The sequence below is a fragment of the Amblyomma maculatum genome, chromosome 6, assembly GCF_055883805.1.
Source record: "Amblyomma maculatum isolate TAMU_Amacu chromosome 6, ASM5588380v1, whole genome shotgun sequence".
NCBI lineage: Eukaryota > Metazoa > Arthropoda > Arachnida > Ixodida > Ixodidae > Amblyomma > Amblyomma maculatum.
The window spans coordinates 45,491,102-45,516,011 of NC_139349.1; the positions used below are offsets into that span (position 1 = coordinate 45,491,102).

At 43.3% G+C, this 24,910-nt stretch overlaps 1 protein-coding gene across 1 annotated transcript in view; it reads right to left on the reverse strand.

Annotated features, from left to right (window-relative positions):
• The window catches only part of LOC146185632 (glycine receptor subunit alpha-2-like), a 127,329-nt gene that overhangs the window by 15,798 nt on the left and 86,621 nt on the right, over positions 1 to 24,910 (reverse strand). The window contains exons 2-4 of the mRNA XM_084607886.1: positions 14,008 to 14,161; positions 13,834 to 13,901; positions 10,320 to 10,543 (exon numbers count right to left, since the gene is read on the reverse strand). Coding sequence (XP_084464012.1) covers positions 10,320 to 10,543; positions 13,834 to 13,901; positions 14,008 to 14,161 — 446 coding nt within the window. The remainder of the gene's footprint in view (positions 1 to 10,319; positions 10,544 to 13,833; positions 13,902 to 14,007; positions 14,162 to 24,910) is intronic.

The window sequence follows — 24,910 nt, forward strand, 5'->3', positions numbered from 1 at the left end:
TCCGGTCTCTCACTATCTTCTTAACATCACATAGCTTCATCTGCAATGCCTCGAGAATGCCATCTAACCATCGCGTTCGCTGCCTACCCCTTCTCCGGCGACCCTCAACCTTTCCCAACATCAAATCTTTCTCCAGCGACTCCTCTCTTCTCATCAGATGACCAAAGTAGCTGAGCTTTAACTTTAGAATTTGACCCTCCAATGAGCAGTCAGGGTTTATGGTCGACAATATCGACTGATTTGATCTTCTGGCAGTCCAAGGAACTCTTAAGAGTCTTCGCCAGCACCACAATTCAAACGCGTCAATTCTTCGGCGGTCAGCCTTTTTCACAGTCCAACTCTCGCATCCATACATCACAACTGGAAAGACCATAGCACGGGTTATACGGATCTTGGTTGGCAGACTAATGTCTCTGCTCTTTACTAGGCGGTCAAGGCTAACCATTGCTCTCTTTCCCAGAAGCAGGCGTCACCTAATTTCATGGCTGCAGTCTCCTTCCGAGGTAATCTTGGCTCCCAAGAACAGAAAATCTGTCACAGCTTCCACTTCTTGTCCATTGATGCTCCAGGACTTGATAGGGCAAGACGCCATGATCTTCGTCTTTTTAATGTTCAGTTTAAGCCCAAACTTCTCACTCTCTTCTTGTACGCGCATCAGAAGTCTCTTGAGTTCCACTTCACTTTCTGCCATTAAAGTGGTATCATCCGCATATCTAAGGTTGTTGATACGTTTTCCAGCAATCTTCACTCCAGCTGATGACTCGTCCAGACCAGCCTTCCTCATGATGCACTCTGCATATAGGTTAAATAGGCAGGGCGACAGTATGCAGCCTTGCCTCACCCCTTTCTCAATCGGAAACCAATCAGTAAGACCATGCCAGTTCTGACTGTGGCCTCTTGCCCTTCATAAAGGTTCCTGAGGAGACAGATGAGGTGAATTGGAACTCCCATCTCTTGGAGAGCTTGCCACAATCTGCTGTGATCTACGCAGTCAAACGCTTTTGCATAATCAATAAAGCAGAAGTAAATGGGTTTCTGGAACTCTCTTGCTTTTTCCATGATCCAGCGAAGGTTGGCAATTTGGTCTCTAGTTCCTCTGCCCTTGCGAAACCCAGCTTGCACGTCCGGAAGCTCCCGATCCACATACTGCTGCAGCCTACCTTGCAGGATTTTTAACATCACCTTGCTAGCATGCGAAATAAGCGCGATCGTGCGGTAGTTGGAACAATCTTTGGCACTGCCTTTCTTTGGAATGGGGATGTAAACTGACCTCCTCCAATCCTGTGGCCACTGCAGGGTTGTCCAAATCTTTTGACATAATGTATGCAGTGTGTTAACAGCGTCATGGTTGAGGTTTTGAAGCAACTCAGCTGGAATACCATCAATTCCGCTAGCTTTGTTCTTAGCAAGGCTGGCTAAGGCCCATTCAACTTCACTCTTCAGGATGCCCGGCTCGAGATCAGTAATCACAACCGTCCTATGTTGGGTTTGCACATCCGGGTCCTTCTTGTACAGTTCTTCTGTGTATTCCTGCCACCTCTTCTTTATCTCTGAGGTTTCAGTGAGGTCCTTGCCTTGTTTGTCCTTTATCACGCCCAGCTTAGCACAGAAGCTTCCTTTGATATCTTTGATTGTCTTATACAGAGCTCTTGTGTTCCTTAATTGGCTGTTGTCCTCAACTGCTTGACACTGTATGTTCAGGAAGGCATTCTTATCCCTCCTTGCTATTTTCTGAAAATCCGCATTGAGAACCTTGTATCTTTCTCTTTCCTCCATACCTTTTGCCATCCTCCTTTCCTCAGCTATTTGCAAAGCCTCTTCAGATAACCAGTTTGCTTTTTTGCATTTCTTTTGCTTTGGAACTACCTTAGTAGCAACTTCTTGTATTATATCACGAACATCAGTCCACATCTCTTCGGGCTCTTTGTCTTCTAGATCTAATTCTTGAAATCGATTCCTCACTTCCACAGCATATTCTAATGGAATCTGATCCAGATCATACCTGAAAGGCCTTCTAGTTTTCTGCGTTTTCCTCAATCGAAGCTTAATTTTGGCAACAAGAAGCTGATGATCGGTGCCACAATCGGCCCCAGGCCTTGTTTTTACTGCTTGTATAGCGCTTCTCCATCTCTGTCGGCAAATAATATAATCGATCTGATTCCTGTACAGACCGTCCGGTGAAATCCATGTGTACAGGCGCCTCTTGTGCTGTTGAAAATGAGTATTCGCTATGGTCAGGTTGTTTTCTTGACAGAACTCTACTAGCCTCTGCCCAGCTTCATTTGGCTCACCAAGACCGAACTTGCCTGTAATTCCGGATATTTCTTCACTCCCGACCTTAGCATTCCAGTCTCCTATGAGAAAAACGACGTCTGATGATGGGGTGCGGTCTAAAAGGCATTGTAGGTCCGCATAAAATCTCTCAACGTCAGCTTCTTCAGCAGCAGTGGTCGGTGCATAGACTTGGATAACTGTTATGTTGAAAGGGTGACCTTGGATCCGAAGTGAAATAATTCGGTCGTTTTTGGGGTTGTACCCTAGCACTGCTTTGCCCATTCTTCTGTTTACTATGAGAGCGACCCCATTCCTTCTCTTGGATTCGTGCCCACAATAAAAGACATAATGGTCGCCGGAGTTAAATTCTCCCATTGACTTGACTGCACAAATAATTAAAAAAAGTATAAGAGAGTGTACAGCGAGTATAAAAGAGTACAAAGAGTATAAGGCGAGTATAAAAGAGTATAAATATTATATAAATAATGGTCTACACTTCATTAAAGGAAAAAATTTTATTGGATTCGACGTTTCGACCGGTTTTTATATATATTGACGATGCAGCCAGTACCGTTTCCAGGTTCGCTGCTCTTTTTTCCTGAGTTTAGTTTCGGAGCAACGGAGCAAACAAAGACTCTCAGTGAAGGCTGCAATTACCAAAAAGGAAGAGATTTCCGCATTGGCACGATATAGTTTACGCTACCTTAGTGCATTTTTTTTCCAAATCAGCCTTAAACAATGGTAGCTGTTGTCTAATGGTTTGTTTACACTGTCTACTGCTGGGCAAGCGCGTATCTCTTTTCTCTGACTATTGTTCCAACCCTGTCACGCATTACCCAGCTGGGCAGCTGCAGCCATGCGATATGAGCCCGTGAGACGTTTCACTTGAACAAAAATACTTTCTTGGTTCTGCTGACGGGGCTTATAAATTCCTGCCGAACGTGAGCGCTCTCATATCTCTTGCCCTTTTTCTCCAGCCTTTTACATTTTATGTGAGCCCTGAGACCTTAAACCTTATATTTCTCATGTGTGCTTAGAATGTAGTTTTGTTTTTTGGAGGTGGGAGGGGGGGGGGGCGGGATCATTCAGATATCTTTGCGTCTATAGCTCTTTATTTGCAAGATACTGCATGGTAGTAAAATTTCTTTCCATACATGCCAATACAATCATAACCTTTAAATATTTTCAACGCGCATATGCACTCCCCGCGAAGGTGTTTTTATAAATCTGTTGTATCCTTCTGGAGAAGCATTAAACCTTTTTACTAGAAGTGATCACTATATATGTAGAGTACTAAGAAGCCAAGGTTTTTGCCGTGTATAGCGTGGCTACGAAATGTAGGGTGTTTCAGTTAGGGTATCTTAACAGATAAATTGCGAAAACACAAGCGGTGCTTCTTGTACGGATACAACACTCCCAAAATCTTAGAAATATTGTGCAGTCTTAAGAAGGAGGAAGATGAGGAGGAAAGGTAGGGTGGTTAACCCGTAAAAGAAACCGGTTTTCTACCCTGCACTGGGGGAAAGGAATGAGTGGATATAAAAGTTGTAAGAGAAGGATGGGTGAGGTTAGTACAGTCACATCACAGACATGTCACATCACATCACATCACATCACATCACATCACGTCACAGTTATATCACGTAACGTAACAGCAAAATCATAGCAATTTGATTAGGCCTGTGCTTTTCATAAAGCGGAGCAGTGCCTGGGAGGCCTTCGCCGCAAACGATCGCTGTGGCCAGGGACCTAAAATCTTAATTTCAGTCAATTGGCGTCCATCTAGACGCTCCAGCGCACGGCATATACACTGTCTTTCCTCACTGTATATGGGGCACTCACAAAGAATGTTGCCTATAGTCTCGTCGCACCCACAGTTTGTACATGCAGGACTGTTTGCCATACCTATCATAAAAGAATAATAGTTTGTGAATGCTACACCAACCCACAGCTTAAACCAGCACAACTTAAAAATCCTGTAAACCTTTTTTAACGTTTCACAAGGCGATAAAACAAAAATTATAAAAATAAATTCTTAAGACAACCTGGGATCATTCATCAGTTGAGCTGCGCTGTAATCAAAATAAGAAATTCACAACTAAATTAGTTTTGTTCTCAATATTGAGGACGAAGGCTGATCTCCCAATGTAACTATATTGACTGAAGATAAAGCGCACGGGAAGACACACACAAGAGAAGAAGACACAGGACACGCGCTAACTCACATCTGGTTTATTGCAGCAATAACAGCAAATATATGCTGAAAAGGGGTCATGCGCAGTACATAACAATCACATAAAGATAGGAAAAAAAATGTAACTATATCTTTGAAAAAAGTCAATTTCACAAGGGTGAATTAAAGTTGAAGTGCATTTATGAAAGTGATATCAGATCACTGACAATAAATGGGTGTAAATTTCAAAAAGTTAGACAAGAAATGGTAAAAATATCGCGTTTTGCAATCCTCGCTCCTACGCATTTGAAAAATACGAAACTGCCGGAAAAAAGTACCGATGCGTGAATACGTCTTACTCTCTTTATTCAAAGCGGACGTCTTATTCCTGTCTGTGTGGTCGTAAAGCGATATGCGTACTTATGGCAAAAGCAAGGAATATACGACATGCGGAATGTGTAGGAACGATTCCATTCGCTGCTACATATTGAAAACCTAGGTGCGGGGAGAAATGTTAGATTTGCGGCGGACAAAATACTACTACTCGCTAAGATTTACATCCAGATATGGCAGCTGATCGTGGCAAATAACTTAACATCAAGTACGCATTAAGATTGCTTTGAATCGCATGTGCTTTATTTATTTATTTATTTATTTATTTATTTATTTATTTATTTATTTATTTATTTATTTATTTATTTATTTATTTATTTATTTATTTATTTATTTATTTATTTATTTATTTATTTATTTATTTATTTATTTAATGCATTCAAGCCTGCAGATGTGTGGTACAGAGGGCAGGGGCGAAAGCAGGATATGCTCAGTGTAAAGGCTGAAGATTCAGGAAACAAATGTATTCGTAGCTCTGAAAAACAGCTTCACTGCGGAAATTGGTCTATGACGAAAACATTAAAAAAAAAACGAACAGCGTTGTACAAAATATAATTTCAAGGCCGCATAGATGTAGAAAGGGTAACAAAAAGTGTTACTTCATATACCTCACTGAAAACGTATTTCGCTTCATTCATTTCCGCGCGAAATTTCGTCGCCTAGCGGAAATAGGAATTTCTTTCATGGCATGTTGGACGATCGAGATGTAATCGCTTGCAAGTTCGTCGGTTTTACAGCGACTCGATCTGCAGCGCAGTTATCTTGGAAGCGTAAACTAGACAAGTTTTGAAGCGGAAACGTCGGTGTGCCATAAAAAGACGTAGTGTAAACGTTTCCAACAAATTCAGCGAATGTGATGAGTTCCGTACCCAATTACAAGAGCCCTGTTTACAGTATTCCGATCAGCCACCTTGCAAAAATGCTTGCTATGGTAAAAAAAATATGTGTCAACAACCACCAGCTGCTTGAACACAGGTACAACACAAAAACAATCTGATTAGAAGAGACAAGAAAGCACCAAGGAGTGTCACACTTTGAAAAAATACGTTCAGCTAGCCGACGCTTGGATGAAACGGCAAGCGTCGTTCAAGAAATGAAAACAGCAAATGATATGATTGAAGGTTTTCTCCTTGGAATACGCCAAAAATGAGATTGTGGCAGCAGCACCACAGGTCGTTCCACAGTCAGCCCCTACGCAACTACACTTGGTCGCTGATTCATCATCTATATCACTATAGATGACGCGTTGTCGGCAGCAACCCCAAAAACGAACGCACTGCATACGATATATGTTATCAACGAAAAGGTTTCGTGGTAGCGCTAGAGACATAGCTAACAGTCCTGAAATGGAAATTGCGCTTAAGCCGTTGTATGGACAATTTAGGAACTCGTGTTTTTCTTGCTTTGTGCTCCTGTTTTATTCGGCCTTCAGCGAGGTGTTCTGCTCTTCAGGAAGCATAAAGACAAATCTCTCTACCGTTGCAGTACATTGAAGAAAGGTAAAACGAAAGTATAATTAAATTACGTTCATAAGCAGAGTGCCATTTTTTTACGATTCAATTCAAACTGCTCGAACAAATGTGAACAATCTTGTTCACCTTAATCCCTGTCGTCTTTTTCTTTTTTTCAACCCGCCATGTCTTTAGGTGGTGCGGGCTTGGCAATGTTATTTTGGCTTACTTTTTCTTGCTCACAACGATTTGTCTTTTTATTGCTCTAGCAGCTTCTACCATAAGGAGTGAACTTTCCCAGCAACACGCTCTATTCAATTGCAGAGGCCCAAACACGAAGTGATCCCCTTTGCCACTCACTAGTATGAAGGACAACTAATATTCAAGGAACACGGCTTCCTCGATGATGCGAGCCACCGGGCAAAATACACTTTCTTAGCAGATATATTTTCCCAGATCTGCTGCATCCTCCAGATGCGCCTGAGCTCCTCAACTCAAAGATGGATTGGTAGGACCTAGTCATTAAAGCTCATTACCATTTGTACACGTCTGTGCATCCCGCGTCGGGTAATTCAAGTAGCTCGTCACCATTAACATCAATTTCCTCCCTCTTCCGGTCTCTCATTATGTCTACATGACCGCGTTTGCTTGCAGAAAGCCGATGTCAAGGATTTCGGTGCCACGACCACGGAATCGACTGCGAAGGCTCTCTTGAAAGAGACAGCCTAAACGCCACAAAGAAGCGCAATAAATCAAAACCTTGGTTAGAATTTCGTCGCACGTCCTGATAAGAGTCATAGGTTGACGCCGCCCATCTCAATATGAGCTCGCTGGCAGCTTCTGGCGTAGAAGATGCAATGCTTGCGCACCATCAGTTGGAGGAGTTCGTTCGAGTATGCCAACGATCACGCAGTATTCGCACTGAAAATGAATATCAAACAGGGGCTGCTTGTCTTCCCAGCTTCGCTTGGTGCACATAAAACGAGCGAACATGTGAATGACAGCCCGACGACCTATATCTGAGAAAACCGAGCAGTATGCTGGCCGCGTACTACGACCTACCTAAGAATAAATATTTTTTTTTGCGCAACTGCTTCCTAGGTGCACGCAAAGCAAGACATTGAAGGGAACAAGTCGGCTAACTCCGAGGTGGGAATAGAGCCATAAAGAAAACGGGCGCTGATTCTGTGTCTCCAGATGAACGGCGCACCATATCCGGCGTTGAGACTAAACCTTTAAAAAGTACGGCGCTGTATAGTGACCCAGAGCAGAGGTTCCGTATAGTGTCATCTTCTGGCTGTTCGGTTCCAGTTCGTCTTCATTAAAGGCGCCAGTAGAATAAAACACGAAGAAATGCGGAGAACGAGGTGTGTCGCTCCGTCATTTATTTTTATTTTGTCTCCGATTAACTTTTAACCAAAACAGTAAATGATGTAGTGGGAAAGAGCAAGCCATCCTGTTAGCAAATTCTTCGTCGTCAATGCAGTGTCGCGTTACCACTCTGACTTTACCGCACTACAAAAACAGTACCAAGTGTCTCGAAGTACCTAACTGAAGCAGCAAAATGTATTTATGCGCGCCAGCTATTGCTCTTTTAGAAGCCTATGGGCAGAAAATATATTCGCGCACTCAGCAGAAGAAAAGTTGGAGACCATTAAGTTGAAAGCCATCCGTAGTCCTTAATAAATTTAAGCCTTATACACCTCGAAATAGACGATGGACTCAGCCCTCCAGACTAAACTTTCAGAGACTGTCTGCGATTTCTCAAGTGCAGTGTTTTACTTATGAACGTCTTGGCAGCCATCCACGTTAGCTGCTATCATGCAGCAACTTGTGCGGCTTTAACAGCAACTGCCCACTGTATGAATACAGCCGTAAAAAATATTAACAAGTAATAAGTATTCAAAAGCATCTACAATAGTTACAGTGAAAAATACCTAACATTTATGCAGTTAGGAGAAGGGGAGGGGAGGAAGGGCCCTGCTTGAATTTGCACCACACCGACCATTCGTATTAATTTTCAGCCTTGGTGTAAAGCCTTCAGGTAAGGGAGGAGGTAAACGTGCCCCATTACCTGGCAAAAAATAAAGGCCGATAAAATCTAGCAAAAGCTGTGCTTGTATACGTCGCCGCTTGGCATGCACAATGGGAGCGCACTGCGTCTGAAGTCCTCGAATTTTGGGTGTGGAGTGTCTAAGTCGCATTCATCGATAGTTAATAGCAAATCTGAAGCGGACGTATGTTGAAATAGTCAGCTAAAGCATGTTCAGCATAGTCTACAGACATTGACCAATTTTTTTACGTTTTCTTGCAGTCTGCCGCAAACAGCATAGTTTTAACAATACGCGAGCAATCCCGCATAAGTGAAACCTGAAAGACTGTTCATACTTTCTTAGTGAAAGTGTTAATTACGGAGGGAACTTGAAACTCGGCCGGGGTATGAATTTGAATTAGTTTTCTAATATAGCCTATAATTATACCTGGAGTAAAAATTCTAGAAGGCACTTTGGACTACTAAAGTGCGATGAGGCGAAAGCCATTATAGCGCATTGGATCGTATCCCTCCACTACGGCACCTCTATCTCCCTCTCTTTTTTCATTCCTACATTCCTCCCTTCCTATACGAAGGGGTACATGTGTCCACGGAGAACAGTGATATATACTTCGCCTTTTCTATCGCGTAAATTAATTTCAAGCGGCGCTGATGCCTGCTCTACTAAGGCCTAGACATCTGGGTCTGCTCCTGTTTGCTGTGTGGTGCGGCGCTGGAGGAAGCGGCAAATGAAATGTGCCGCACGAACGCCTGGATAGAACGCCCGGCGGGGTCAGCTTCGTATATGCATGAATTGGCTGGTGACGTCATGATCTGCCCTGACGGTACATCGCGCGCCCCTTGCCGAACCCAACCAGTATTTCACAGAACGTATAAGAAGTTCACGGGCGTTCTATAATTCGTTTCCAAGAAAGGAAAGGCGCAGTATCTGTCACCTGCGAAATCCCGCTATCATCCTCACGGTAGACAAGGTGAATTATGAAGAGCGTTTCACAATCCAGGGCGTGGTGCAGTTGGTAAAGCTCTGAGCTGGAGATGCAAGGGATGGAGATTCAGTTCCCGGTGGAGATAAGGTTTATTAATTTTTAACTCTCACTCTCGAAAGCATGATACCTCTGCTGACAACCTTATGTCGACAACAACGAGGCATTAAAGGGTTTCGCTTTAAAATGGCTATTTATCTTCACCACATTTCCTCAAGGATGCTCATATTGTAGCGTGTGCAACAGCAGCCGCTAGGCGGCTGCTCACCGAGAGTCTCGTGCGCGGACTCAAAGAAGTGGCCCCGTGGCGTTCGATGAGAAGAAGCTGAAGTCGGCTGCTGTCACTCGGTGCTCTGGACCTGCTCTCCTGTTCCCGCTAGATCAACCCCCTATTAAAAACTAACCTTCTGGTTACGGGCCTAAACGGCTACGTGACAATATACATTGAAAGCTCGCGTAGCGGAAATCACGGAATCTTCTTGTGTATTTGATGTCAAATAATAACTAGCTGAATGACAACAGGTGCGGCGTGAAGGTGCAATAACAAGACACTCATACCCATGTGTCTATAACCTATCTTCTCTACACTGCTCACAAAAGAGCAAAGGATTTTTAGAAACGTGTTCTTTAAGCCATGACCTGTAGCGCAAATACACAGGTCTTGAAACCTGCCCCAGAAGAGCCAGGCGGGGCAGGTTGAGAGGGCGAGTGCTTACAGTGAAGTACTGCCTGATAGCGCTTTCGCTCATATTCAAACAGTATGAATGGCGTCAGCTGTCATCGCTTCCAGTCATGGGCGAAACCCTCAAACTCGGCTAGGATGGTGCTTCCTTTTCGAACAGCTCTGACGTTCTTTGCGCACTTCACAAAAGGCAATTAGTCAATATGTTCAAGAAGACTCAGCTGCACAGAACGCATCAATGTGTTCTGATATTTTCAGTAAATGTTGACACCCGTCAAAGAATTTACAGGGTGACACAATTGCTTCTCACCTGAGCATGTACAGGATGTCCCCTGATGGACTGATCCGCACAAGAACGTTGGGAACGGTGACGTACTGAAACTCTGCGTGCTTAGCGTTTGCGAAGAAAACTTCTGGTTTCCATATCCGTTGCACTAGTTTCGGGTCATTGAGGTCAAGGGGTCCACTAATACCACTCATCTCAAAGCGTTCGTCGTGCCATCGCTGGCGCAAGTACAAGTCAACTTCGTAATCCTGGAAGGAAAAAAGGCGAACTCAATCATTTCTACGAATGATGTTGCCCTAAGCACGCCGCACTTCTTATAAGGGAATGTTTTCTAATTAAAAAAGCACTACGATAACAAGAAGTAATGTTTAATATTGGCAGTTACAGGGTGTATCTTTAACAGCTTAAAAACGTGTATTTAAAAAGCAGTAAGATATACGCCTGCTCATTCTGTAGCGGTGGGTTTTACAGCCAGGCGTACATCAATGATGTGATATATCTTTGGGGATTAGGCAATTTTTGAAACAAAACTAACTCATCAAATTTTTTGCTTTACTTTTAGGGAGAAATAATGTGATGTGGAAATTGAAGACCGTCATCATCAAGTGAGAGTCACGCTTTAAATTTTGCTCTTAGTGTGATCTCAATTTTCGAACTCCAAAATTGGAAGCTCGTGGAGTTGGCTTTCCAGCATTGCACTTTCTTTAAATGGCGCCTAAAGCGTTTCATAATTCTCACCAAATACGGACGCCATTTCATTATTTATAATATTGAAGACGTCAGCATGAATTCGGCGATATCAGCCCGCGTAATGACGTCAGTAGGCAATATCGTGGTTCTGGAAAGCCAACTGAAGATGCATTCATGTGGTCATTTTTTTAATGTTTGATCAATTGCGCCGCAGTGCCAATTAAAAACATTTAAGAAAGAAATTTTCCCTTTGTGTTGAAGGCCTCTAATTTCGCAGTATAAAAGTACACTCTGAAATCATAAACTGGTAAAAGATCACCGTGTATATATTCATTTTAATAAATGCTATAACACGGTATTGAGCACTGCTTCATACATTAGTGCCCCTGCGGCGTCTGCCGCGAAACGGCAACATTAGGCAGCGAAGTTCAGCAAAAGCCGCCAAATATAAACATGTGGGGTGGACGATGCATTATTATAAGGGATTATAGGCATGGCGGTGTAGATCTGCCAACTCTTAACCATTTGCCTGAATTGTGGACATTATTAACAGTTACGTGTCGTTACGGTCACCCAATAGCACAGAGAATAAGCAAGGTTAATTGAACTTGTAGCTAAGAACGACCTCAAGCCTAAGACGTCTGTGGAGGACGTAGGTAGAAGAAGAGGGAGAACATGGATAACACGATATGAAAAAGCACTGAACAAGAGTAGAGGGGGGAAGCCTTAGTTCGCAGGTCGAGCCAACGTTTCGAGAAGTAGACTTGTCTTCATCTGGGCAGAGCGATCAAAGCGATCATCACTATGATGATCGCAGAGATTGCAGGGCTGAGTGATCACCATATTGATGGTCGTCGCTCTGCCCAGACGAACACAAGTCCACTTGTCGAAATGTTGGCTCGACCTGCGAACTGAGGTTTTCCGCCTCTACCCTTGTTCAGTGCTCTTTCATACTGTGGAGGACGTAGTGAGATCAGCAGAGGACCAAACTTATGGCAAAAGCAGGTTTCTTCAGCTTTCTTCGGTGAAAGGCATTGTGCCCTTTTCTTTCACAATCTCATCACCACGCAAGGCATGGTTTGCAGAATTCATTACGCAGTCTGCCGAAGAGATCTCTGTATCTTTTTCCTTCTTCGTAATGTTTTCGTGATAGTATATAGAAACAGCATGGCAATTTGCCTCAGTTACTGTTATTTGCATTTTCTTTTACTGGTTACACTACATTGCCTAAGCAACCAAACTGGAATGGCAATTTCGTATACTGGATACTGCCCCAAAATTTACAAAGCAGCACAGTGAGCAAGGCAGCCATGACGATTACGGCAAGAGATTTTGCTTTTCCGGAGATAGTTGCTTTCGAATTTTGCTCTAATCCGATTTACCATTTCTGGAAAGGCGTCTAGCAAAAAAAAAAGTGCGACTGACAACGAAAATGCGCCTGCGGAAGTGAGTTTTTGCACTGGGTTTCCGTGTAATATACAAATTAAATATAGCTACAAGCTATCTCTGGCGTGTAGGGCGATGTTTGAAAATTAAAACAATGTTTGCCTTGCAGGAAGGCTCACTGGCAAAATTAATTCCGGTTTTCTTTTCAGCTGTGCTATGTAACAAATTTCCTCTCCTAATAACAGGGAGTAGCAGTACTCTTTCTTTCCCTCACGCATTGCAGATATCGTAAGAAGCTGAGCATCATTCTGTGCAGCTTCGAAAAGTTCCTTATTATATTTCGTAACTACCACACTCCAAGCTTACTCGTCTTCCACTGTAGTAAAAAAAAAAAAAAAAATATCGAACAAAGGCGCACGCTAACTGGGAACTTTCAATAATAAAATAAATTTCTAGTAATTATCAAAGCTTCCTGTATAGCTGAGGGCGCACTACCACTAATATAACCACTTAAACCTTCCCAGTTGTTAAGAATAACATTTTAGAAACTCCCTCGCGTTTTTCAGATAGACAGGATTTCTCAGACCATGGACCCTAAGCAGCTCATTTATTTCAATCACTGCCCCGTTCCTTGACCAGCGTTCATTGCCATTCCCAGCTGACTAAAGTGTCCCAGTTCTACTTAATTGTCTGCGCGCCAGACTGTGTGAACGGCCCAAATAGCTGATGAAACCCAGTTGAGCTTTCGAGACACATTGCAGTCTTTAGTAAATATTTTTCGCAGTGTCTCAACTTGAAATATGTTGTACTTAGCAGTTGCATTAACTCTAGATTAACTCCGAAGTGCGAACGTTTTCATGAACTTCTTTCCGCGAAAGTTTCAAAATCACGAGGACAATTGCCAATAAAAACTAGCACTTGAGTACACTGGTGCCAAAGCTGCACCGTAACACAGTAAAAAAAAAATTTTGAATTCACAACGAAGCCATTTTTGTGACAGATAACCCAAACAATGAAGTTCATCTTGCTTCCACATCTAGTGCAAAATGTCAATTTCTTGACCTAGTAATTAGTACATGGCCAGAGGTAAAAGAGCAGCGCTAAGTAAACAGAACGATGGAAGTGTACTGTCGCAGCGCTGTTCCTGCTGTCCTTGTTTACCGTTCTTCTGATTGCCACTGGCTCTTAGCTGTACTTAAGGTTGTTCGTGGCGCATGATAACATAAGCCTTATGCACCAAACAACCAAACACAACACAACACCACTTCACTTAAGCAGCCGTGGGCCACCGTAAATGCTAATGCAAAGACTCGCAGCTCGTATTCGATTTTCTTCATTTATCATACAAGCACTCTGCTGCACGGTTCTTATTGCCCGCGGATAACCTTCATTAGATAATCTTAGCGTAACTAGCGTAACATTTCAAGAAAAGAAAAGTGGCAATACTTTATGCTTGTCTTACCATTGTCGCAGGGTTTATGGAGCCGAAACTTCTGATGTAGATTTCACACGCCACCTGTGTTGGTCCGCCTAAAGCGAAGTCAATGTTAGAAACACGTTGCCAGTAAAATTCTCGCTAGCACACTTCTCACGGCAGCAGATGGTCAAAAGCATAACAAAATGCAGCCCGCCTTACTCATATGTCCCGTCGGTAGCGCTCGCCTGTCGTACTTGCTGAGCAGTTTGTCCAACTTGTCCAAATCCCCGACAGTGCCATGGTTTCTGTGAAGGGATGAAGACAGATGACAGTAAGTCCCAATGAGTAACACCGTTATGGATTTGCCACAGCGCTTTCGGTCGCGAATTGCAGCTCATGCCTGGGTCTTGCTAAAAAAAGCAGTTATCGCATCACGTTGTTGTTGTTTTTCTTTCAGCTTGGCACCTGTTACGGGTATCCCAACCACGGGCTTTTATATTATCATGTCTTCACCTTAAAGCGAAGTAACAAACAAATGTAAGGTCCTAACCCGTGCTAAAGCCTATTTTCTCAATCATGAAAGAAACAAAGCTTAAACTCACAGTCCGCTCACTTCAGAACAAAACCCAAAGCACGATGGTAAACGAGACGACGGCTAATGTGATAAATCCTTCCCAGAAATATTTGTTCATCTTAATGACGCAATGGTGTTAGTAGATATTTCACTGCTGCCACCAAACTCAGACGGGACTAAGTGAGCAAAAAGCCTGTTACACCTACGCTACCCGACATGCGGCTTATAATCAGTACGGATGTGGCAAGCCACTCAAAGGACAGCGATACAGACCTGCATCTTGCAGACTGTCAACAACGCTATGCTTGCTGACAGAGGCCTTCGCATCGAAAGCCAACACCATGATTTCACGTCACCGGAAACTTTGCCAAACACAACTATGCGAATAGGTAAAACGTGAAAACCGAATTATATGAGTTCAAGAAAAAATATATCTATATTGAAACATGGGCCTGCGTATCACCTTAAGAAATGAGAAGGTGTCGTTCGGTAGCCAGGCTCAAAGCATATTTCGTGTGCCACCACGAACGGCCAGAGCAACTTCTGACAATTTACCAAATCGGAGTGGAAAGAGAACGGAGGGCGAAAAGACGAAAAAAAGGAACATCAACTAAAATGTCGTAGCTGCACCGTTTCCGGAAAAACGGTCAAGCCTGAAACTGCCCATCTTTGTATCCGATGCTAACCTAAGTAAATGGCAAAATTGGTTGCCCTCTAGGCAAAAAGGCCTTGATATAGGGGCCACATTCAACGCTCGATTTCGTGTAAATCAACAAGGTGGCAAGCCAGTGATAACAGGAAAAGAGAACATGAGGAATGGTGACGACCGATGACATTTAATGAATGTTGGCGGGCCTACCGCGAGCGCTCCTGCCCACGCCATTGCCCGCTTTTCCTTCCTGATCCGTAACTGTATCTTTTACAACGATGGAAGTATGAAGGAAAAGGGGGAGGGGGGGTTGGATGGCTGGTTGAGTGGAGCATGGGGGACCGCGGCTTCGGGCACAACAGAAAGCAGGCAGCGACCTTGGCGGCGTCATCTTGTGCTACGCTGATTGGCTTGCTCGTCTGTTGTCTGTCGTTTTAAAAAGTGGCCTTCATGTATAGCTGTCAAAAGTCTCTAGTTTCAACCTCTTTGTTTTTGAGAAAATGTCGACGAAGATTTATAAAGTAGATTCATACAGTAACCTTGGTCTTTTACGCGAAACATCTAGCTAATTGAGCACGAGATATTATGCCCGATGCGTGTAGCATCACAAGGCATATTTATCACGATATCTGTTTCCAAACAACACGTCATATTTTTGTACTCTTCTTACTATACTCCGCAACTCTTAGTAAATGCCTGCTTTTAGAGATGTACTGCAAAGTAAGATAATTACTGTACAATAAAACACCACATAACAATGGGCCCTATCGCCCTGCTGCTACAACCGCTGCTCCCTCCCCTTTCAGATCAGCGCCACTGCTTTTCGGTTACGTCAGAGATGAGTGTCGCTCAAAGGATTTTGCTACTTGCTACAAAATGAAGGATTCACTGTCACTTATTGGCTAGTGCTTAGCAGTTAGTGTTCCTATTTTTTTTTCTTATCTCGCACTAATGTGCGGTGCTTCGCTTCCCGTTTTTTTTTTCTGAAAATATAGGCGCGAACGCTAACTAGACATTAAGTTGTAATTATCAAGCATTTGGTAATATTAACTAAAACGAAGAGTTCGACCAGCTTTGAATATTTCCTGATAGGTATGGATAAAGCTTCGTTCAAGAAATAAAACACTCAAGTTCTTACCGATTAGCGTCACTCCGACTACGGTCACTATCCTAACAGTTTTACAGTAGCGGCTAAATGAGGCGTGGCTTTTTTTCTGTTGCTATTCTTGATGCTCTTCAGCCATGGTTTAGAAGAAAATGTGTAAGAAGTAGGCTACTTAAAACAAATGAATACTAGAAGCCTATAGACATCGCAGCAACTGATCATGTATTGAAATATAAAGAGCAGTTTCCTGCAACTTTTTATTCCCTGGTGTTGCTCCAGCATCAAAGTTGAGCGCAATTTTCTGAGACGTCCATTACGTCGTTTTCTAACTTAAGATAAGGATTTATTTATTTATTTACTTATTTATCACTCTTGTTTTGCCGAACGGAAAAAAAAAGCTACGCAATATAATCTGCCTTTTTGACACAAAGACCCAATTTTCTGTCTGAGGATCTAGTTACATGGCGGCAGACCCGGTCGCTACGTCTCAAATTTCTATTGTTCGGATTGCGCGCAAGAGAAAGTAGCGACCTATGAAAGTAACAACAGCAAGCTGCGGTGTCCTATATACCTCCAATTCATTTACGGATCCAATTTCCCAACCTCTTCTGAGACGACCCCGAAGCTTATCTGACTGCGGGAACCAGCTGCGACTCCGCTAGCTTTCAGTTTCAATACGTTGTTCTCTTTTAGTTCTGCCTATTCGTATTTTGTGAAGTTTTATGCTTCGAAAGAAGTTTGATAACCTGGGTTTGAAGAATTCGACGATGACGTGCACCCATCATCTAAAGGTTCCCCGTGGGTTCGTTGTGATTACCCCGACAAAGAATCTAGGACAGGGAGCGTGTGTAAAAGAGTGCAGTAGACAACCGGAAAACTGGCGAAGGAATGAATCCGGCCGTACACCGCAGATGGAAGCAATTTGGGACGGCGAATCTCCGGCAACGAGTTGCCAGAGCAAGGTTGTGTTTGTTGTTTTTTTCTTCGGGTGTTTTTTCGTTCCTGCTTTTTCTCTGCGACTGTCGTTGATTGTCGTTTATGCGGTGTGAACAGAGTTTGCAGGAACATGGTAACGTCATTTGTAAAGAGAGACAGCTCATCGAGCGAAGCCAGTCTTCTCCCACACATAGTTGGCTGACGCAGTACGCTGGTTGAGCGTCTGGTGCGTACAGTTGATGAGCATGCGCTACTTCGCCAGTTCGACCGCATAGGAGATGCCTAAAGAACTCTGTGTAATGGAATTCCACCCATGTTAACGAGCAGTATGATATTTAAATTAACTCTGTGCTTCCACCTCTTCACACGTCTATAGTAGTCTAAAGCACTGCTTTTTTGACGAAAATCAAATGTTTGTCATAACGTACTTATATCCCACTCAATGACACTTGTGCAAATAGAAGCATAGGATAATAAGCGCCTTTGCAGGGAAAGGCAATCAATACAAGCATTTTGTCCTACATATAATTGGACTTGCATGCATTCGGTTTAGAGCTCGCATACGCATTCCGAGTAGCGCGAATTCTTCTTAGGTCGATGTCAGCCGGAAATGCAAGCATGCTGAACACAAAATACGCTTCCCATCTCGCAAGCCCCGAAAAGCCACATTAAGAACCCGCTATTCAATCGGGCATACGACATTATTATAGAACGGTGTCCACAAAAGTGAATGAATGCCGCCCTTCACTCCGAAAGCACTTAAGGGTTACCTAAAGTATAGAAATAAAGAATTCTAAATACACTTTGACACTTTCATGAAATCATTTTTCTAAAATTACACAATACGAATACATGAATCACTAATTCTTAATCAGTTTGTTTTTACACCCCCGCAGAGTAGCATGAGAGTGATTTTTAAACGCAGAAAAAATTTTGTTTCATTAGACACTCTGTCTCTCTCTCCTTCATAGCAGGTTTAAGACGTCCTAGTTGGTAAGGTCTAGCGTCCTTGCGAAATTAGGAACAAAAAGCAGCAAGAGCAGCAAAACCTCAATGATTTGCGTAAACGTGAAACTTGAGGCCAGGCTTATTCGAACATTTCTTCGGCTCCTAAGTGCTGTGCGCTCACTAAAGCGGAGTGAAGTTCTTTAATCTCAGTAGCGTCTTGTTTGCCTCCATTTTAGCGTCTGCCGCAAGCTTCAAGCGTCCTTACAAAAGTACTACGTCAGGAACTGACTGACCTGCGACGAAGTCCATTTATTGGCGGACAGGGCAACACGGAGGCAAGCGGACTATTCTGCCACCGATAGATTAGCCACCAGGCGGTTATGCAAGTTCATTCGTTTCTACTTGCTAGCCCGATCTCTGCCACCCTGCAGCATAAGCGTCAACCGAACACGACAGCAGTTCAAGGTGAGTAGGCCGCAGTGTGGAGAGAATATATTATCGTGAACGGGTTCCGGCATCAACTTCACAGTCATCCACCGTTTCATTCACGACCGCACTTCTGGCGCCCTTTGGCAGCTTAAACGAGAAACAGCTGAGAAAAAAATGAGTGCTAAGTCTGGTGAATACATTTCAGATTTGGAAACTGACAAGCTTCAAAAACTATATTTAGCGACCCTGCGATGTTTTTAAAATCGCGGTTGATGCAAGGAAGGCAACATCCTCATTACCATAACCCGGTCTATATACCCACTGCAGGGCAAAGGTCTCTCCCATACTCCTCCAATTAACCCGGTCATGTGCTAGCTGCATCAACTTCACACCTGCAAACCTCCTAAACTGACCAGCCCAGCTAACTTTTGCCGGTCCGTGCTGCACTTTCCTCCCTTGGAATACAGTTTGTTACCCTAAGCGACCATCGGTAATCCTTTCTTCACCCTACACTTCCTGACCATGCCCATTTCTCCTTCTTCATTTTCACTAAAATGTCATCACCTCGAGTTATTTCTCTGACACACTCTGCCCGCACCCTATCTCTTACTACTAGGTTCCTTAGGATATTCTTGGGGCGGGGATACTGGACGCGGATTATGCCGGCCTTTATATTATTTAGTTTTTATTGGTTCTACCGTGTTTCACAGCTGCCCCGCCGGGTATTCGTTAATAGATAGGGATGGTGAAGCAAGAAATAAATTGATGAAAATCTCCACATCCCCAGAAAAGGATCTCCAGATGGTCGAAATTTCCGGAGCCTGCAACTTCGGCATTTCACAATGACTGAGTCGCCTAGGGATGTAAACCATCTAAACAAAACCTTTGTTGTATGTTCGAGCTTTATTAGGTGTTTCTAATTCACATTACATACGAGGCCAAAGATACGAGCAGCGTATTGCACACAATTTCATACACCCCAGCCATTTTATATATTGATTTGATAATTTTCTTCTTTTTTATACCAATATTGTATGACAAGATTTCAGTTACCAATCAAAGGGAGAACGAGTCGAAATCAAAGAACCTTGGGAAAATGAGCAAAATACATATAACAGCTTTATTAAACAAAAAAAATCAATTACGCTATATAAGATAAATTTTAAACGCATTATTTCGCATGCCACATCATACCTGCGATATTAAACTATTCAAGCGAACAGCAATGCAAAAATTATAATCTTATTTCATAAGGCGCGAAATAAAACATTTTTGTTAATACTGTTAGAACCTCCGTCATCTAAGCGGAGGCGCACCATTATATTGCTCATAAAGGTCAAATATTATTTATTTCTTAGAAATGATTTACTATCTAATTCAGCCTTCATATTTCTCATTCACCTGTACTGCAGTGTACGGCACTTTTAGGCCCTCTGTTTAATGCATGGAATTTACAGATGCTTCTGTGCAATATCCATCTAACGCACTGAATCAGAAAAGAGAGAACGTGGAGCGCGTAGAGAAGATACTTTCTTTTTCGCAAAAACAGTTTATTTAAGTGCGTTCATTTTATTTCAGCCGGGCGGCAAAAGCGGCCATTAACTCCGCCGCGATACCGGATGCTATATAAAACATCGGTATATTACTTTGCCGATTTTACGTCTAGTCACAGATTCATACGTGGGAGCTCGTTTCTCATGGCACATACTTACTTTATTAAACTTGGCACATCAGGGGCACCGGAACCCCACATAGCCAGCGTTTGCGGCGCATGGCTTTTGGCAATCGTCTTACGATCTTACAAAACAAAAGTTATTAAGCGACCGTGAAGGAGACTAGAAGCATGTTATTCCGGTCTTCTCGCGATCCTGGGCTATTTTTGCACTGATGTTGCTGCTTATAAGCTATGTTATTCGGGTCCACTATTCACGAACAGAACGACAGTTCGACCGCTTTATTCCTGTTTCTTGGCCATAGCGGGGCCTCACAACCTGAAGAAAATATTGAGAAAGGATGTTAATACGTTAGACAAGCAGTGAAATTGTAAAAGTGTAATGCAAGAGATCGGTGGATATGGTATACCCGCCATTAGGACCGCCCGCTGTTTTTTGGGTCACCTGTTAAACGCCCAGCTGCGGCCTTCCTCCCGTTTGCCCTCGAGCAGGACTCGGGAAGAAGCGCACAAAGAGACATGCAACCACAGGGTGAAGCTTAACGGAAGCGTAGGCAAAGCCGGAAAGCAGTCCCTTCTTCTTAGGACTTTGCCGTTGCGCTCAAAAACGCGGAGACAAGCAGTTTGTTCTCGCCCCTGCTTCACGCAGAGGGCTCTTTTTTTTTTTTTTTAACTGCACTACCAACTGTAAACACCGCCGACCTGGTAGTGCGCTGACTGCACCCAGCGCCCGGAGGCAGCGCAACCTGGAAACGAACGCCTCTTTTGGAAGGGCGGCATATCGTGCAATGAACAAACGCTGCCAGGCTGAAGGGTTTAAGGCCCTCGTCCTGTCTCGATGGCGGTTCTGACCCTGGATGTCAACAATGGTAGGAGACGGCGGCGCTGATTGGATGTCAGTGCACGTGTGTAACAGTGACGGATAAAAGATGCGGAACGTGAGGACGCTGTTCGGTTCTTCTGATGTGGCCCGCAATAGTGCCGCCGATAATTGCCCTGTAAAAGGAGCCGCCAAGGGCGCAAGGCGACGGTTGTGCACGTGGGACTCCGTTTTGATGTGTTTTACTTTGTTTTCTTTTCCTTTCAAAGGGGAGAAAGTTTCTGTAACCCTGCGAAGGCATGGAGCCTGGAATGTGACCTAGTGAGTCAATCATTTCGAGGTCTATTCTCAATATTCCGTTTCTTGTGAAACGAATTTGTTCTCCCTTTTGCATTGTTTGTTTTATAAAGAGGGAGATGAACCTTACGGAAATGGAAACATGTCAAACTGTTTGTGAACAGAATATTTGTTTGGGAATATTTCCGAGGACAAAACCTTTTTAAATATAGTTATGCCTCGCTAATATGGAAACTCGCTGTCCGGACAATGGACAAGGGAAAAATGCACAGATACCATTGCTGCCCATGCAGTTTTGTCGCGTTAATGGGGACAGTTACGAGAACCAATTATCTACTTCCTTGCCCAAAATGTTTGATTTCTTTATGTAGAGTACGTGCGGCTTGAACACATTTAGAAAGCGCAAATCACTAGGTAACTAACACGCCTTTTGTTTTCTGTCTTCATACGTATAGCCGTGAGCAAAAGGGGTATACAACACTCAGCCCTTGGCTGAGTTCGAGAAATCTTCATCCCAATTTTCTCTACCAACAACTATCTGAAATCGAGACATGACTGGCAGTGCCCCTTTTATCCACATGCATGTGTCGATGTTGCATTCCCTTCCGCTGTCGCTAGGTGGTGTTTAGATACAGTTTTCCCGAGCTCTGTCACTGGCTGTGTGTTGTATATCACCTTTGCTCATGACTGCACATACCTAAGTTGCCTAGCTACCCGAGGCACATTAACATTTTTAACATTGCATGAATGGCTGGGAAAAAAATTCTCTCAGCAGCTTGTGCAAGGTAGAAAGTCAAAGTAAGCAGATTTCAACCAACTGAGTGCTGATATCATGTAGCAGCAATTCGTGGGATGTGAGCATTTGCAATAGAAGTTGCCATTTATCCATGAGGCATCATAAAGCATGTCTACTACTAGACACGTCAAGATAGCCTGCTTTATTTCAAGCATTAAGGTGACCGAGATAATGAGCTTGTTTCCCCATATTATGACCAGTTTCAACTTCAGTGTCCACCACTATGAGCAAAAGCAGACAGCAATTGCAGCTGGTTTTTAATATTTTTTGTCGCGATTCCCTATTATGGAGGACGTTCATTATGGACAGCTTTGATCGTGAACGAAAGTGTCGATTTAACGAGGCATGACGGTATTCATACTTCTTACAATACATTTCAAGTCCTTCTAATTCACTTGGGAACTAGGGTGTAGTGGTAAGAACAGTGAATTAGCTGGCTTTAGTCGTGTTTATTTCAATGTAATATAGCTAGATGAATATGTTGAGTAGTGATGTGAAACCACATCCTTCTAATGCCATCTTGAGCAATTTATAAAATGTACTGTATTCAGCTGCCAGCTCTCGTGCTTGTTTAATCTCCTATATTGGTTCATGCTCCAGTTTCAGATTACCGGACATTGTGTTCAAAATGTACCGCAGAGGGTGACACTGACGGTTGGCTTCGTCTGTTAGAGACATTTAGCAAAGCGTGTTATAGATAGTACCACGAAACATGGGCAGATGGTGCAAACATGACAAGTTTGCACCCCCCCTGGCGTGTGTGTGTGGTGCCATTTGCAGCTTGCAGGGCGACCTACGCATGCGCCCTTACGTCGAGTAGAACGCGCAAAGTAACAAAACTGATAGCGTAAGTTGTACCAACAGTATGTATTTTTCATAAGAGGCATAAGGTGGCATCATACTTAAATACTATCGGCGGAAGTCCCGCACACAGTGTTTCTAAAGTTTTCAATAATAATTTATGTTTGCAATAAGCACATTGCACGCAAAATGTCCATTTTAATTCTTTTTTTTTATTATTTGCTGAGGCATAAGTATTGTGAGCTAGCCAAACTTTCTCTCCAACATGCAGCATAAGACGGTCGTCCAAAGTACCTTCTTTCCTGTTTTTGTTTTTTTTTCTGTTACGAAAGGCAGATCCTAGGTCCACACAAAAGCAGCAAGCGATCAGCGGCTCTTTGTGTTTTGTTTGCTGGTCTACAATGCCACTGGTCACTTTCCAGTACTCTCGCACACTTCCAGCGTCAGTAGAGGAGATCACCAAGCGAAACCCGGCACGTTTCAACGTCCCGGAAAATATGGTTTCAGGGAATTTAATATTAAGCCTCCTTCCCGCCTCATTTCCCCGTGCGGAGTCATGCCGCTTGCAAGCCGGGACAAGAACGCTGGCGTAAGCATAGCGCATCCAGCCGGCCAAACAATGGCTGGCAACACAGGACGGTCCAAACTTGCGTCGCGTCAGTAAATGTTTTCGCTACCGCACACGAGCACATTGTTCGCGGTGTCGCGGTATAGTTGGGTATACGGAGACGTAGTAAACAGCGTGTTGATATTTTCAATTACCTTCTTCACGCAATCTTCACTCACAGAAAGGCATTTAACTAGCTTATTTTGCAAGCAGGCGCGCTGGAATTCAACTATTGTCACCGAGACGTGGCCGGCATGGGCAATAAATAAAAAAAAATTATGTGAAATAGGCTTCGTGAACTGAAAAGCAGCGGAAAACCTTCTGGGATAAATTTTACATTAGCAGAACTTCTAGGAATTTAGTTTTCAAATGAGTCTACCAGTACATCTATCTTAGCACGGCCGAGATATACTGGTACCCGGTAATAACAATTCCCTTCTAAGGTTTTATTCGCTCGATTTGAATGATTTGATAGATGCCGTTACTGGAAACCCCTGGGAGCTACGACTGCCAGAGAGTAAAGGATAGACATGAACAACGCTCACGGGATACGCGGGCCGAACAGTCGGCTATATCACTTGTCAGTCGAAACCATTTTTACACGATTCCGTGAGCTCAGAGAACATCGCAACAGCACGCTTTGAAGTCATAAACGCATTGGCTCTTGCGATGATCAGACAAACCCCACCGACAACTATTTCTCCGTAGATATGGTATACGAGAAAAATAACAAGTGCGTAGCGCAAGGCTAGTTCTTGGACTAGATGGCGGAGTTTGCCTATTTTGGCGAAGTCTGAAGAGCAAAAAAAGAGACCGGGGCATGAAGAGAGATACAGGAGAAAGCGCTAACTTGTAACAATTTCTTTGGAGCAAGAAGCCTTCAAATACCTTAAACTGCTGTAGTTTGGCGGCAATCAACCTGTCACAGGGCACTAAAACAAATCGCTAAGGACCGGCGCTAAGCAGAACCGTATGCAGACGCCCTATTTCTGTAAATATACACTATTTCTCCACTCAGCATATGTAGAGGTAAGATGAAAATTCAAGTTTTATGAGCCCTGCAACCAATACACCAGCATTATTCTGAAGCCAAAACAATCAATGCCGTCTTCCACACATGCAAGCAGCTGGTCTCGACGATTGAAAAATGCAGGTATCTTATGTATGAAGACATTGCAGTCATGAATTTTGTCGCATTGGTTTTTAGAAATTGTATATTACTTTACCAGGTTAATTGGAGAAATATGGGAGATGCCTTCGCCCTGCAGTGGGTATAGTCAGGGTGATGATGATGATGATAATAATAATGATGATGATGATGATGATGATGATGATGATGATGATGATGATGATGATGATGATGATGATGATGATGATGATGATGATGATGATGTTACTTTATAAATCCTAACTACGAACAGATTGTTGATTTGCAGGATGTTTATCATATCTTGCAGAAAAATAACAGCCATTATCTGCCAAGAAGCT